Source organism: Artemia franciscana, chromosome 16 (genome assembly GCF_032884065.1).
Source record: "Artemia franciscana chromosome 16, ASM3288406v1, whole genome shotgun sequence".
NCBI classification, from domain to species: domain Eukaryota; kingdom Metazoa; phylum Arthropoda; class Branchiopoda; order Anostraca; family Artemiidae; genus Artemia; species Artemia franciscana.
In genome coordinates, this window is record NC_088878.1 from 30,320,581 (window position 1) to 30,335,667 (window position 15,087).

The 15,087-nt window shown below is 35.7% G+C and overlaps 1 protein-coding gene across 2 annotated transcripts in view; it reads left to right on the top strand.

The window, feature by feature from the left end:
* Positions 1–5,052: 5,052 nt before the first annotated feature.
* LOC136037339 (fatty-acid amide hydrolase 2-like) overlaps positions 5,053–15,087 on the top strand; it is a 206,635-nt gene continuing 196,600 nt past the window's right edge. For both annotated transcript variants that reach the window (XM_065720010.1, XM_065720011.1), the window contains exon 1: positions 5,053–5,382. In XM_065720010.1, coding sequence (XP_065576082.1) covers positions 5,197–5,382 — 186 coding nt within the window. In that variant the 5' untranslated portion in view covers positions 5,053–5,196. The remainder of the gene's footprint in view (positions 5,383–15,087) is intronic.

The following is a 15,087-nucleotide window of genomic DNA, read 5'->3' on the forward strand; positions in this document are numbered from 1 at the left end:
TTGAAAAACCTCAATGAGGTATTTCAATAGGGTAGATATTTGATCCATACAGTATTTAAATGTCTCGTCAGTGGTATCACATAAAACATAGTTAATGATGTCTAAAAACTAGAACAACAACTAAAGTGCCTTGTGGAGTTTCTCATTGTCTTTGCCCACTCAGAATCAATATCTGCAGGACAAAGTGAATTGACACACTGATATCGGTATCTCAGGAAGTCCCACTATCAATAGTAGAATGTCCTTTCTAGCGCCCATTGGTTTCAGATCTTGCAAAGCTGCAATTTGGCAGATTTGATCAAACACCTCGCCGTAATCGGCCAAGAGTAGATGAACTGTGGTACTCGCTTTGTCTGGCCATTCTGTGATTAGATGGTGAAGCTGGACTAAGCAGGGAGTCTTACTGCCATCTTTAAGGCACGTGGCCTGGAAAGGGTCGAGGCAGGGGCTTATTTGCATCAAAAAATTTACGGTACATGAACGACTTAGTGAATTTGGCTACATTAGGAGTTATTGATATTGGTAGGAGCTCATCTAAGGGTTTGGGTTATTTTATCAAGGAATAACGTACACTTAAGTTTTCCTCCAGGCTTGAGAGAACGTTTGCTCTCTGGGGTATTGGTTGAAAATAAACGCCACTGGCTTAGCGAGAAATACCGCAAATTTTAAAAGTATCTTGAAAGGCACTTTGCCTAGGTGCGAAAAACAGTCCCTTTTCAGCTTTTCAAAATCCTTGCAAACTACATAATCGGTATTTCTACAAGCTGTTCCTCAGAAAAACTAGCCGAAAGATTTTCAATGTTTCTTCATTGACTGGTAGGAAAGAAGAACTAATAGCAAAGAAAAATATATTTACTTCGTTTGATTACACAAAAGACCCATCGTGTTTCTGTATCTTCAAGTCACTATTAAGGAGTTTCCTCGAGAAACGTTTGGCTTTGGTTGGCTACTTATGAAAGGGCTAATGAAATGGCTACCACTAATGAAACGACGGATTCTGATTCGGTCTTTATCATGTCCCAACTTAAAAACAGAAGCCTTTGGTTCTATAAAAAATTCAAAATTCGATGGTTTTTCAATCTTCAATTCTTTATTTACGTATATACTTGAGCACTTACAAAGGTACTTGAGTATATGTATATTAAGTCTGTATCTGCATATGCCCTTAAGTGAGTCATCAAACACCTTTAGTCCTCTGTTTTATAGAGCAAGCGTTTGATTCAGCTGGTAGAAGAGCTTTAGTGAAGGTCTTATTCTTGCATGCTTTACTAGACAAAAACATTAAAGTGAAACATTAAAACATTTAGTGCTATGTACGAGAATAACACTAATGTGATTAAGGTAGGAAATGAGGTTAGTAGGTGGTTTCGTATTAAATTAGGAGTTAAGCAGAGTCGTATTCTATCCCTATTTATATGGATTTTGTTTTAAGGAGCACAGAAGAGGCAATGGGAGAGCACGAAATAAAATGAGGAAGAAAAATTTCCTGGACTTGGATCATACTGATGATTTAAGCATCCTAGGTGATAGTGTGAGCAAAATGAATGAACTTTTAGGGGTTTTAAGAGTTCAGGGTATTAGAATAGGTTTGAAAATTAAGAAGACCAAGTTGCAAAGGCTAGGAATAAGTGAAGATGAAAAGGTGACGTTGGGTAACCAAAAGATCGATCAAGTGGGTAGCTAAACGTACCTGGGTAGCATTATTAGTAAAGACGACAAGAGCAGTGAAGATGTTAAAAATAGAATAGCCAAGGCTCAGGGTGTTTTTTCACAGTTGGAAAAAGTTTAGAAGTATGCGAAGATAAGTCTGTGAACCAAGATTATAGCATTGGAAGGCAGTGATAAGTGGGATCAAGTATAGTTCTGAAAAATGGGCGCTCCGAAAAACGGAAGAAGACTTTGTAAATGTTTTCCAACGAAATTGCCTACGGATTGTTCTGGGTATCTGGCTGACTGACCGTATTTCAAAAAGTAGGCCGTACGAAAAGTGCGGTTCAATCCCACTTTCTATGGCGATAATGAGAGAAAGGTTGAGATCGCTAGGACACGTTCTGTAGATGAAGGATGACAAATTGCCAATAATTGTCCTTTTCGGCCAACTATCTAGAGCTAAACGGAAAGCAGATCTTCCGCGCTTGGGGTTAAATCTAGCATGTTGTTCTAGCATCTGGCATGTTTACAATAACATCTAGATAGTGTATGTTTTTGGAAGCTCATTGCGCTTGATATTTCGTAACACCAACAATGGCTTCCTAAGGCGTCTGAAGCAAGCAAATCGGCTATGTAAATCTGCATCTCTTACAACCAACAATCGTCGTCTTGATGTTGAGAAGCAGCACTACTGGTTCCGCAGCTATTTTTTGTCTCGTGGTGAAAGGTCTGTAGCTTCGAAGTGGTTAGAGATCCAAACTTAGATTTTTTGGGGGGTAATCATGAAGCGAGGGAGCTTCAATTAAATTTGTAAGATTTTGAGTAGTTTTCCAAAAAAAAACAGTCTTACTCTCCATATTGTATATGGTGTCAAAACAAACTATTCTAGCTGGTAAAAATAAATTTTTTCAAAATAATTTTATGTCTTACTCCTACCAAACATTAAATTATCTCTCCGAGAATCAGAGAAATGATTCTGTGTCTCTTTTAGGTTTCTTAGAAATAATTATGGAAAAGTTTATCTTAAATGCCAGATTCCGAATTATCGGTTGTTTTCTGCTATGTATGATTTGATTGAGTAATACTGTGAAAACTAGGCTACACAAGATGACATGAACTTGGTTTGATCCGAAATTGCTTTGTTCACTTGAAAATAATTTTCAAAGCTGTCATGACGCGCCAATTTTTTTTTATCCTAAAGGCAACTTTTTTCTTCTATTCAAGGTAGATTTTTTTCCCCAATGTGGATAGACGGATTTTGGTGTTCTAAGAGTTGTAGCTGACATTGATTTTCCAGAAATGAAATTTCTTCTGTGACTTTTTCTATTTTGAAGTTTTGACTTTGCCAATAACTAAGCCTCGACGCAAAACTTTTCAAAAATCAAATGACTTTGAATACTGGTAGAACTTCACCTTGCCTCATCAGAAAATTGAGCAAATATTTTCTGTCCCTCATACATTTTTGGGAAATATTAACATAAATCCTTATTTCGAAAAATATAATTTTTTTTTCAAATTTATTGATGTTGACGTTTATTATATTTAGGCGTTTAATGCCATGAAAAATAAGCAAGGAGCTGTGTACTCTTTTACATCTGAAAAATGCACTACACACTAAGAAATAATTTCCTAAGCTGCCATTGCAAATCTGTTTCCTTTATATTCTGGAGGTAACTGTTTCTCTAGACAAGGTAGGTTTTTTTCCAACTCGGATAGAAAGATCTTGATCTTTTAAGAATTAAAGGTGATATTAGTTTTCCTCAAATAAAATTTGTTTATTTTTTCCGATTTTTTATTTTTGCCTAAATACTACTACTACTAACTCACTGCAGCACAAAGCCGCCCGAGGCCAACACAGCTACGCACGCTCTTCCTCCATCCTAGTCTATTCAAAGCCTCCCTCTTTACACTCTCCCAAGAAGTTCCTGTTTCTCTTAAATATTTCCTTACGACATCTATCCATCCTATTCGAGGACGACATGATTTTCGTGTTACCGTAGACGGTTGGCCGACAAGGATAATATTTGGCCATCTGTCATCCTTCATCTGCATAATATGTTTTAGCCATATCATTCTTTCTTGCATTATAGCCATAAAGTGGGATTGAACCACAATTTTCGTACAGCTTACGGCTTGAAATACGATCAGGCACCCAAAACAATCCGTAGACAATTTCTCTGGAAAACATCTAGCAAATCTTCATCTGCTTTTTGGAGCGCCCATGCTTCAAAGCCATACATGACCATCATCGCTGTAGCTTCTAGATATGCTAAGCTTGGTTCGCAGACTTATCTTCCTGCTCTTTCAGACTTTGTTCAACTGTGAAGAAAAACACCTGGGCCCTGTCTATTCCACTTTTAACATCTTCCTTGTACCCACCGCCTCAACTAATAATACTACCTAAGTAAGTTTTGCCGAAACATCGTTTCGGTTTTGAAGTTTCGATCTTGAAGATTAGTTGATATTCTATTTTTGTGTCTTTTTTTGATTTGTTAATATATATAATTTCCATTTGGAGCTTAATTTCGAAACTTAAAAATAATTGATATAATTCTAAATAGTCAAAAGAAACCACCTTAACTTGAAAAATAATAAGCCTCATTCAGAATCCTTTGGTGGGCTTTCTTTTAACTCTTACAACTGATACAAAAGTTAGCTTTCGACCTTTGCGCCTTTTCAGAAGTATGGTTTACTTAACTATAGCTAAGTCAAATATAGCCACGTATCCATATTGAGAGTCCTGACGTACTCAAAGCATATAAAGTGATATGAATAACAATTTGTTAGCCTCGTGAACGGTTTTAATAAGCTATTTATGTCATGGGATCCTCGCAAAGCTTTTATTTCTGAGTGGGGTCAACTCCTAACTAAGGTGTTATGTTCGCCCGTTGCTCGAGTACCCGTGCCTGGTGTGGGGTCCATTTGCTATCCGAACGGCGTACCTATTACACGACAGAGAGTGCCCAGAATAGAGCAACGGGGATTATACTCCGAAACTGCAACATACCCTATGATCATGCCCTCACGAAACTGAATTTATCTCCACTTAAAGTCCGGCTTGAACACATGATTCTGCAATTTGGGAAATCCGTCCTAGAAAATACAAGCCACCGATCACTACTACCCGAACCAGCCCCTTCCAAATGTCGAACTCGGTTACAAAATAAACTTCTACCCACTAAAGTACGAGCTAAGTATTACGCCAACTTTTGTGTGTCTTTCTTCACATTGGTTTTCAATGTTGAGCCGTAGTGTGTGATTTTTGTTTAAATGTAGGAATTTGTAAAAAACTGAATTTAGCTATGCTACGATAGTTTTTAAATACAACGCTCTCTCTTTCTCTCTTCTCTAAGTTAGTTGATTTATGGCTTGGGCTTATGTTACGGACAAAGTAGATGACTCTGGTAAAGTGAATGTTTGAATAGGGGATACGTGACCAAGCCCAGCAGAAAACCTGTTGAAAGTTGAAACCTGTTCCCATTTGATAACCTGTTGGAAGTTTATTTTGTACTCAAGACGCTTATTTCCAAAAGAAAGAGGACGACAATGAAAAGATTCACTAAAATACTTTTTGTGGTCTTTCGAATACTATTTAGGACATGGGACTTGGCTGCAAACTTTATATTTCAAAAAGTCATTTATCCTAAACCAAAAAGAGAACTCCCAGACATCAATGATTTAATTCTCCTTGATAGTGCAACATCACTAGCAGCAAAAATCAGGCATAGAAAGGTTTGTTTCCATTTTTTTTTTACTTAAGTTGGGTACTACCAACATACAGCCTTCTGAAATTTGCCAAGCTAGGTCTACTTGTTTCAGGGTTGTGTCTTCTTTAGGCTAAGGCTATTTATAAGGGTAAAGTTCTAGTTGAGGGGCTTTCTGTAAGTATTTCTTGAAAAATAGTCTAGTTATATGAATAAAACTTAAAGAAAGGAATCCAGAGCTTACACCCCCAGCAGAAGTTAATTTCTGCAAAAATGTTGTCAAAATTAGGATAAGCCTGCATAATTCAAGTATTCAAAGAAACAGTCCAGTTTTCTTTAGTATATCTGTACCTTTGCAGTAATATATGACCCATTTTTTAGTTTTCTCTGTTATTTTCACTTGCTTTGGGAAAATTGGCTCAAAATTTACCCCCTTCCCCCAGGGTTTTGACAAAATTACACCCCTGGGTAGAATTAGGACTGATGAGAAGGAAACATGCTGAGAATACATTTCTTACTTCAGATTATAAAGAATAATTATGGTTAATATGCTTTACTGCTATTCCTCTATGCTGCCCCTTATGGTGTAATTATATAGGTTATATTATACATTTCCCATGTCCTTTTAATTAGGTGAGTGGTTAAGGGGTTGTGATGCTTGGGACACAATTGCAACAGCTGGGGTTATATTTTAAAAGAACATTAACTAGAGAGTCAAATAGTGTATTTTATTGTTTCTATCTGATTTCTTCTCTTTAAAATGGAAAATTTCTCAATATTCTGCTAAATTAAACACTGCAGCAACAGAATTATTGTTTCATTATTTGGTGAAATTTTGAATTTTTTACATTTTCCTTGTTACATCATGTTTAATTATGTCTAAGCCTAGTAAAATTTTACATTTTCCTTGTTACATCATGTTTAATTACATCTAAGTGTGGTAAAATTCTTGAAGATAAATTTAGGGATGTTTAAATTAACTTACTTTCTTAAGTGTAATCATACCACTCAATTCAAATTTCAATTTTTTTCAAATAATTGCTCCCTTGTAAATCAATTTAAAGTGACATCTTGCCAGAAAATAAGCTAAATTACACATTGCTTTCATACAGCAAAATTTAATATCCCAGAGAAAGTAAAGTTGAAATAAACAAACAAATAAAAAAAGATAAGCCTGCTTTATTGAATATGTGCCAAATTGTACATTGTTTCAAAATTACATAATTAAATGATAATAATAAAAAAACTAGCCTGTTAATGTTGCTTCTGCTTGGTGTCTAATCAGCATTTCTAGAAAATAGCTACTAGCTCAGTTAGTTTTTTTGTAAACTTGCCACATTGGAAGTTGATCCCCCTTCATTGCAATCTCCAAATATCTGCCATATGACAAAGTGCATTAGTCAAATGAGGAAGTATATTCAATTTGAAATGAGAAGAAGTCTAAGCATTACCCTGATTACATTGAAGTACTTCTGATGGTCCAGGTTAAGAACATTTAACAGTTATTTCTATTGCATCCCTGCTTAAACCTTAATATTACCCTATCTTATTCCATACTTTTAGCAGGGCTCCAAGCAATTAAGATGGCTTTAGAAGTTTCATTGCAACATGAGTGGAGATAATGTAGTGGTTTTGACTGATCTTCAGATGCTGTATCTCTGCTGGGCTCAGTTTGTTTCTCTGGCCCTGATTTAGATCTAAAGGCAGTTTCTGAATTTTCTTCCAAGCTATGAAGAAAGGGAAAACAATTCAAGGTCCAGCATATCCCTACTCACAAGAAAATAAAATGGAAGGATACTGAACGTTCACAATTTCTTAAGAAAAACTGTTGAAATGCAAGGACCACTATATTAGAATAAAAAGCTTTTTCAAAAGAACTTAAAAGCCATAGCATAAAGAGCAAGGCGCTTAGAAGTAGGGGCAACCTATTCACATATGGGATAATTTCTGTCATTTTGGATTTTTGATGTTGCTTCTTACTTTCAGCTGAAACAACGTGAATTTATTTAATTTTTAATAAATTTTTAATAATTTATTAATTTTTAATAAATACAAATACTTTGTATATTGTTTGTGATTGTGATATCTGCTTGTTGTTATCTGATTGTTGTTATCTGTTGTTAGCTGATATCTGCTTGTTGTTGTCCATTTTATTTTGTCAGGATTTCTAAAGCACTTCAAACAGTTGACTTTGGTTAAGAATTTTTTTTCTATATTTGGGCATCAGAAATGTTACCTTAACAGCCTTGCATATTTAAATAGCAACATTTCTCATATCATATACCAGGCATGTTATATGGTATATATTCTCCTATTAAGGAGAATATTCAGTTGCTTTATCATTAAGACTGTCTTTGACAGGATCCGCTGGCAAATCTAGCTCCTCTCCTTCAGACTCAGGTTCTGATTCAGGTGACTGTGCCTGTTCTAAAGCCCCCCTTCCCCAACGAAAGTCCTGGATAGAACCCTCAGGATTATATGTCAATTGCTACCTCCAACCTTTCCTTTTGTCTCCCTTAGAATTAATTCTTTATTTATCTTAAGATTCTTCAAAACAACAGCTGACACAAACACAAAGGCTGTTAAACTGGAATAAGAGTTTCTTAAAGACAGTGTAGTTGGTAACAAGTAATTCAGTGGTAATTGGCTGAAAAGCAGGGTAAATCTTAAAAAGGAGCACTAGAACTTTCAATTGACTGAGCCCCCTCCAAAGCTTGTTCAACCACCCCTTCCACATGAAGGGCCTCTGAGAAAAAACAAATTAACAAATATTGATACTTTGAATTCTTGTGGGTCTTTACTATAGGCAATACTATTGACCTACAGTTGCCTCTGACTTAAACAGGAGTGTAGAATTTCAATTTTCCTTCTAATGAAGATCTGGATTTATCTAGGTCGAAAATGGAGGGGGGAATTCCCCGAGGGGAGGGGCTAGTTCTTCTACAGAGGATATTTTCAAGGGGGGGGGGGGCAAACGCTGGCTCCTGGGGGGAACAATAGCATGAACACAAGATTTCTCTCAGATCTGAAATTTAATTAAATAAAAAAACAACTTTTTTTCAGCTGAAAGTTAGGAGCGACATTAAAACTTAAAACGAACAGAAATTACTTCATATATGAAAGGGGCTGCTTCCTCATCAACGCCCCGCTCTTTACGCTAAAGTTTGACTCTTTCTCTCAACTCTTCTTTTTAAAACAGTAACCTTTAGTGTAAAACTTTAGCGTAAAGAGCGGCGCGTTGATGAGGAAGCAGCCCCTTTCATATACGAAGTAATTTCTGTTTGTTTTGAGTTTTAATGTTGCTCCTTACTTTCAGTTGAAAAAACTTGTTTTTTTTTTATTTAATTTCTGAACGTTTTTGAATCAATGCATGTTTTGATTTTGGCTCTCCACAGAGGAATAATTAAAACGAAATTTGCATTTTTTTTGCCTAAATGGCTTTCTCATAATTTTGATCGAATGATTTTGAGAAAAAAAGAGCGGGAGAGGAAGCCTAGTTGCCCTCCAGTTTGTTGGTTAATTAAGAAGGCAACTAGAACTTTTAATTTTTTACGAATCTTTTTATTAGTAAAAGATATGCGTAACTTATAAATTAGCTTACGTAAAGAATTTTTTATTCTCATGTTTTTATTACACATATGAGAGGGTTCGCCCCCTCGTCAGTACCTCTCTCTTTACACTAAATCTTAAATTTTGTCCCAATTCATTAAGAATGACCCCTGAATCACAAAAGCCGTAGAATAAATAGTTGACATTACTAAAAATACTTTAGCGTAAGGAGCGAGTTATTAGGAGGAGGTGAGCCCCTCATATGGGTAATAATTTTTGTTCGTTTTAAGTTTTAATACTGCTCCTTACTTCCAGCTGAAAAAATACTTTTTATATTTATTTTTTCATTTTTTTTTAAATAATGCTAGTAAATCCTGCGCTCCCTTCATGGAAATTTTCTTCCCCCTTGACAAATTCCTTGATGGAAAGTTCCCCCAATTATCCCCCTCTTCTCAACCCCTCCCCCCAACCAAAAAATCCTCCTGAAAACGCCTGTACACTTTCCGATAACCATTACTATATGTAAGCACTGGTCAAAGTTTGTAACTTGTAGCCCCTCCCACGGGCACTGTGGAGGAGTAAGTCGTCTCCAAAGACATAGTTATAAGGTTTTCCGACTACGCTGAATAAAATGGCTATCTCAGAATTTTGATCCGTTGGCTTTGGGAAAATAATTAGCGTGGGAGGGGGCCTAGGTGCCCTCCAATTTTTTGGTCACTTAAAAAGGGCACTAGAACTTTTTATTTCCTTTAGAATGAACCCTCTCGCTACATTCTAGGACAACTGGGTCGATACGATCACCCCTGGCAAAAAAAAACACAAACAAAAAAAAAACAAATAAAAAACAAAAACAAACAAACAAATAAACACGCATCCGTGATCTGCGTTCTGGCAAAAAATACAAAATTCCATATTTTTGTAGATAGGAGCTTGAAACTTCTACAGTAGGGTTCTCTGATATGCTGAATCTGATGGTGTAATTTTGTTAAGACTCTATGACTTTTAGGGGGTGTTTTCCCCTATTTTCTAAAATAACGCAAATTTTCTCAGGCTCGTTACTTTTGATGCGTAAGACTAAACTTGATGAAACTTATATATTTAAAATCAGCATTAAAATGCGATTCTTTTGATGTAGCTATTGATATCAACATTCCATTTTTTAGAGTTTTGGTTTCTATTGAGCCGGGTTGTTCCTTACTACAGTTTGTTACCATGAACTGTTTGAAATAAAAATGAGGATACTGATTCCTCTTTAGCCCTCAAATCATTGAAAATCCAGATCATTTAGTTCCTTTGATGAGGCAACTTTGATATATAAAGGAAACGGCTTCCCACATTTTTTTAGGAATCTAAAAAAAATCCAGATTTAGAGACTTTGCTTTAAATAAAGATACTTCAAATATTCCTATGAACCCAAATTACAATAACCTAAAATTAAAGGATATATATAATATTTTTTCTTCAGCTTAAATTAAGATCAACTGACCACCTTTTTAACAAAAATTAGGTCAGTAGACAAGCTAAGTCAATCACTAAGCAGAGAATTCTTCCCTAATCTAATTGGTGAATAGTATTTCATTTATTCTGGCTTGGTTTATTTGATTCAGTCTTTCTTCTGCTCTGGTAAGAGTTACTTCAAAACGTTAGTTTTCCTTCTTTTTTTTTTGAGCACTGAAGACCCTGACAAAATATCTGCTTTTGTTGTTTTCACTTCTTTTCTGTCCACTGGCTGACATTACCCTCTTTCTTTGCTATTTAATTTCTTTTGTCTTCTTTGTCATATGTCAATTCTGCTTGTAGCCCTTCCTGTCTGTAACAGCTCAGAGAACTAACATAATTTTATTTCAGCTCATATTTCACCATTTTATAATTATAATTACCTGTACTATAGTACAATTTATTGTTTTGATAAGAAGAGACTGAATATCTGAATATCTATCTAGAGAACAAAGATCATCTTCATGCTTTTGTGCTGTGAAAATTGCAAGCCCTTGTAAAATATGTACAATATTGGCAAAACACATAAAATACCGACAGAATATATAAAATAGGTAACTTATGTAAAACATGTAAAATACCAATGTCATGTGGGTCTGTAAAATTACAGTAAAATGCATAAAATGCCCAATTTTATCATGACCAATTTTACCAGTTACAACACTAGTTGAGGATGAAATTTTTGCTAATCATCTACCAGATAATTTAGATTCAATTTAGGATTATTGTGACCAATAGATGAACAAGACTGTCTCATTGTTATCACTGGCATTCTGCCTAAGGATAATAACTGGACCAGGATCCTTGACGTAGCATGAGATACATTTTTCAAATTTCTTGCATATATCCCTAAACTTACAGCCAGAATAAATGTAATAGGAAATTGTTGGCAAATGAAGATTTACCATGAACACATTGTCAGCCTGGGCAGCTTCTAAATGCTCATTTTGTTAAATATACATTAGAGGCTGTAGGCTGGAGGGTTCAATCAGGTCAAGGCCACAATGATACCTATGCTGTCTTCTATCAGAAGTTGTTCTTGTATACAGGTCTGGTCATATTGTGTTGAGAGATCACTTAAGAGGGGAATTGTGTCTAATGCTATCCTTCATATTCCAGCAGAAAATCTAACTTTTAATTTATTCTCTTCTGTTCTGCTGATACTTATTAAAGAATTTAGCTTTGTAGTAGCATAAGTTTCCATTAGACCTACAGTTCAGGCATTTTTGTCTCATATTGTTGTAATAAAGGGATGCCCTCATTAGTTCCAAAAGTATGAAATTTCAGGATGATTCTCCATGGTAGACCCTGTCAAATGCATTGATCAGATTTAAAGATATAATGCTAATAACTATATTCTCTTCTTGCCGTTGTGCTATCCAACTATGTGTGTCAAGGAGGTTTGAACAAAAAGACCTGCTAGGTCTAAAACCCTGTTGACAAGAAAGGGAAACAGTTGAGTTAGATCTTCTTTGTACAAAAACAAGTCTATCTTCCGCCGTATCGATAACATTCTCTAAGCAGTGCCTTCTTTGTCAGCTTGAATATCTATTTCTCCAGTTCAGCACAATGAAGAAGAAAGGATTTGGCTGGTAACGTGGTTTCTCCAGTTGATGTTCAATATCCTACAAAGATGGTTCTACAAGGTGGAACCACCTACAAGGTGGTTCTTGCAATCAAGGATCATCTTCTTCTGCTGCTGGCTTAGTAGTGGATAGCTTAATTTCAAATACCAGAAGTAAAATCATTCGGTATCACACCAAACGAGTTGCTTGCAAGGGTATGCTACTAACAAAAAATAGCAAGTATAATGAGTTTTATGTAAAACAGTGCAGCAAGAAATACCTACAGAAATATTTGGCACGCAATAAAACTACTTGATATCGTGATTTCAATCAAAAGCATTCGCGATTTTAAAAATAATTACGTATATCTCAGTAAAAACAACAATGTATGATTAAAAGAATCAGGCAATCAAAGCTGTAGTGGAAGGGGGAGAGAATTTTACAATAGCAAAAATAGACAAAGTAAAAGGAAAAAAACTATGTTAGGCACTTTCTTCTCAGCAACCAATAGAAGAGTAAGCTCTCATTTTCAACGCAGATGCTCCTAGAAATCAATCTGCTTAAAACAGCAGACTGAACATTGTGTATCAAAAATCACGTCCTGTGGTGGCGCAGTGGGTTTGACCTTAGCTTGGTAATACGGGACCTAGAGATCGAATCATGCTGCAGCAATGCACTGCAGGACCGACGCAGGGACCTTAGTAGTGAAGAAGCGTCGTTAATCTGATACAATACAATACGTATCAAAAATAATAAAATATAGTTGCTATTAGTCAGTTTCTGCAATTAACTTACGTTTTGGTTTGCTTACAGTCAATCACTAACTGACAGTTCATGTATGCTCAAAGCACCAAGGACATCAAAATAAAAACATGTTTTCCTCCCTGGATCCATCTCGGGTCTGCTCATACCTAAAAACCTTTCTAAGATTTGTCTTTTGGTTGTTTCAAAATCATGAAGGTTTGAGGGCAGAACCACATTTGTGTCAGTGTTGCCACTTCGACTCATGAAAAATAAATAAGTGGAACAAGTTTAAGCACTCTTTTCATCTGTAAGAAGCTTAAGCTATTTAGTGCAATATGCTTTAGTGTTTTTTTTTTGTGGATTTTTGCCCATTTTTCTATCTTTCATGTTTCATTCTTTCTTTCATATTAGATGAAAGTGTGAGCAAAATGAATGAATTTTTAGAGATATTGCGAGTTCAGGGTGCCAAGATAGGCTTGAAAATTAATGTTAAGAAGATTAAGCCACTATGGCTAGGAATAAGTGTAGATGAAAAGGTGACATTGGGTAACGAAAAGATTGATCAGGTTGGGAGCTTCACTTACCTTGGTAGTATTATTAGCAAAGATGGTGGGAACAGTGAAGATGTTAAAAGCAGAATAGCTAAGGCTCAGGGTGTTTTTTCACAGTTAAAAAAAGTTTGGATGAATAGAAAGATAAGTCTGTAACCCAAGATTAGAATAATGGAAGCTACAGTGATGACAGTGGTCAAATATGACTCTGAAGCATGGGCGCTCCGAAAACCAGATGAAAATTTACTAGATGTTTTCCAGAGAAAATGCCTACGAATTGTTCTGGGTACCCGGCTGACTCACCGTATTTCAAACAGTAATAGTCAGTAAAAATAGTCAAGTACAGGGTTGTACGAAAAATGTGGTTCAATCCCGCTTTCTAGGGCTATAATGTAAAAAAAGTTGAGATGGCTAGGCCACGTTCTGCGGATGAAGGTTGACAGATTGCTGAAGATTGTCCTTTTTGGCCAACCGTCCAAGGCTACACGGAAAGCAGGTCGTCCGTGTCTGGGCTGGGAGGATGTCATAAATAAAGATTTAAAGGAAATGGGAACTTCCTGGGAGGGTGTAAAGAGGGAGGCCTTGAATAGATGAGGTTGGAGGAGGAACGTGCGTAGCTGTGTTGGCCTCAGGCGGCTTGGTGCTGCAGTAATTTATTATCATTATTATTAGTAGTAGTAGTACTTTCTTTCTTTCATGCTTGGTTCCTGCACTACCAAAAACTGCAGAACTGCATAATTAAGTCTTCTCTATTTTTGCGATATATATGGCTGTGTAAGCTCAATATATGTAAGCTAAATATGTTCTTAAAATGTGTGCAATACTGGCAAACCACGTAAAATACCCGCAAAATACGTAAAATAGGTAAATTATGTAAAACGGGTAAAATACCAATTCCATGGGATCTGTAACATTATGGTAAAATATCACAATACCCAATTTTACCATGACCAATTTACCATGACCAATTACCAGATAATTTAGATTGAACTTAGGATTATCATGAGCAATAGATGACCAAGACTGTCTCATTCCTATCACTGGCATTGTGCCAAAGGATAATAACTGGACCAGTATTATCAACTAAACTTGAGATGTATTTTCCAAGTCTCTGGCACATATCTATGAACTTACACGAGAATAAATGTGATAAGAAATGTTGGTAAATAAAGATTTACCATGAGTGCAGGCAGTCAGTACTGATTTTTTGCCCATTTTTCTTTCTTTCATGCTTGGTCCCTATACTACCGAAAACTGCAGAACTGTATAATGAGGTCTTCTCTATTTTTGTGATTTGTATGGCAATGTAAGCTTCCAATTAACTAGTTTAAATAGTCAGATTTCATTTCCACTATCATTGATATCTTAAGTAAATCAACTAAATGTAACAACCGCCTGACAATTTTTTTTGCCTTGATAACAACATGTACATAGTAAAAAGTCAAAAATTAATATTTCGTAGTAATTAAACATGCATCCATGATCTGTCTTCTGGCGAAAAATACAAAATTCCACATTTTTGTAGATAGGTGCTTGAAACTTCTACAGTTGGGTTCTCTGATTCACTGAACCTGATGGTGTGAATTTCGTTAAGATTCTATGACTTTTAGTGGGTGTTTCCCCTATTTTCTAAAATAAGGTAGATTTTCTCAGGCTCGTAACTTTTGATGGGTAAGACTAAACTTGATGAAACTTATATGTTTAAAATCATAATTAAAATGCGATTCTTTTGATGTAACTATTGGTATCAAACCGAATTCGATTTAAACATATCTTTATTACCGACGCTATGCACATATAGTCAAAATAAATTAGTTCGGCAAATTA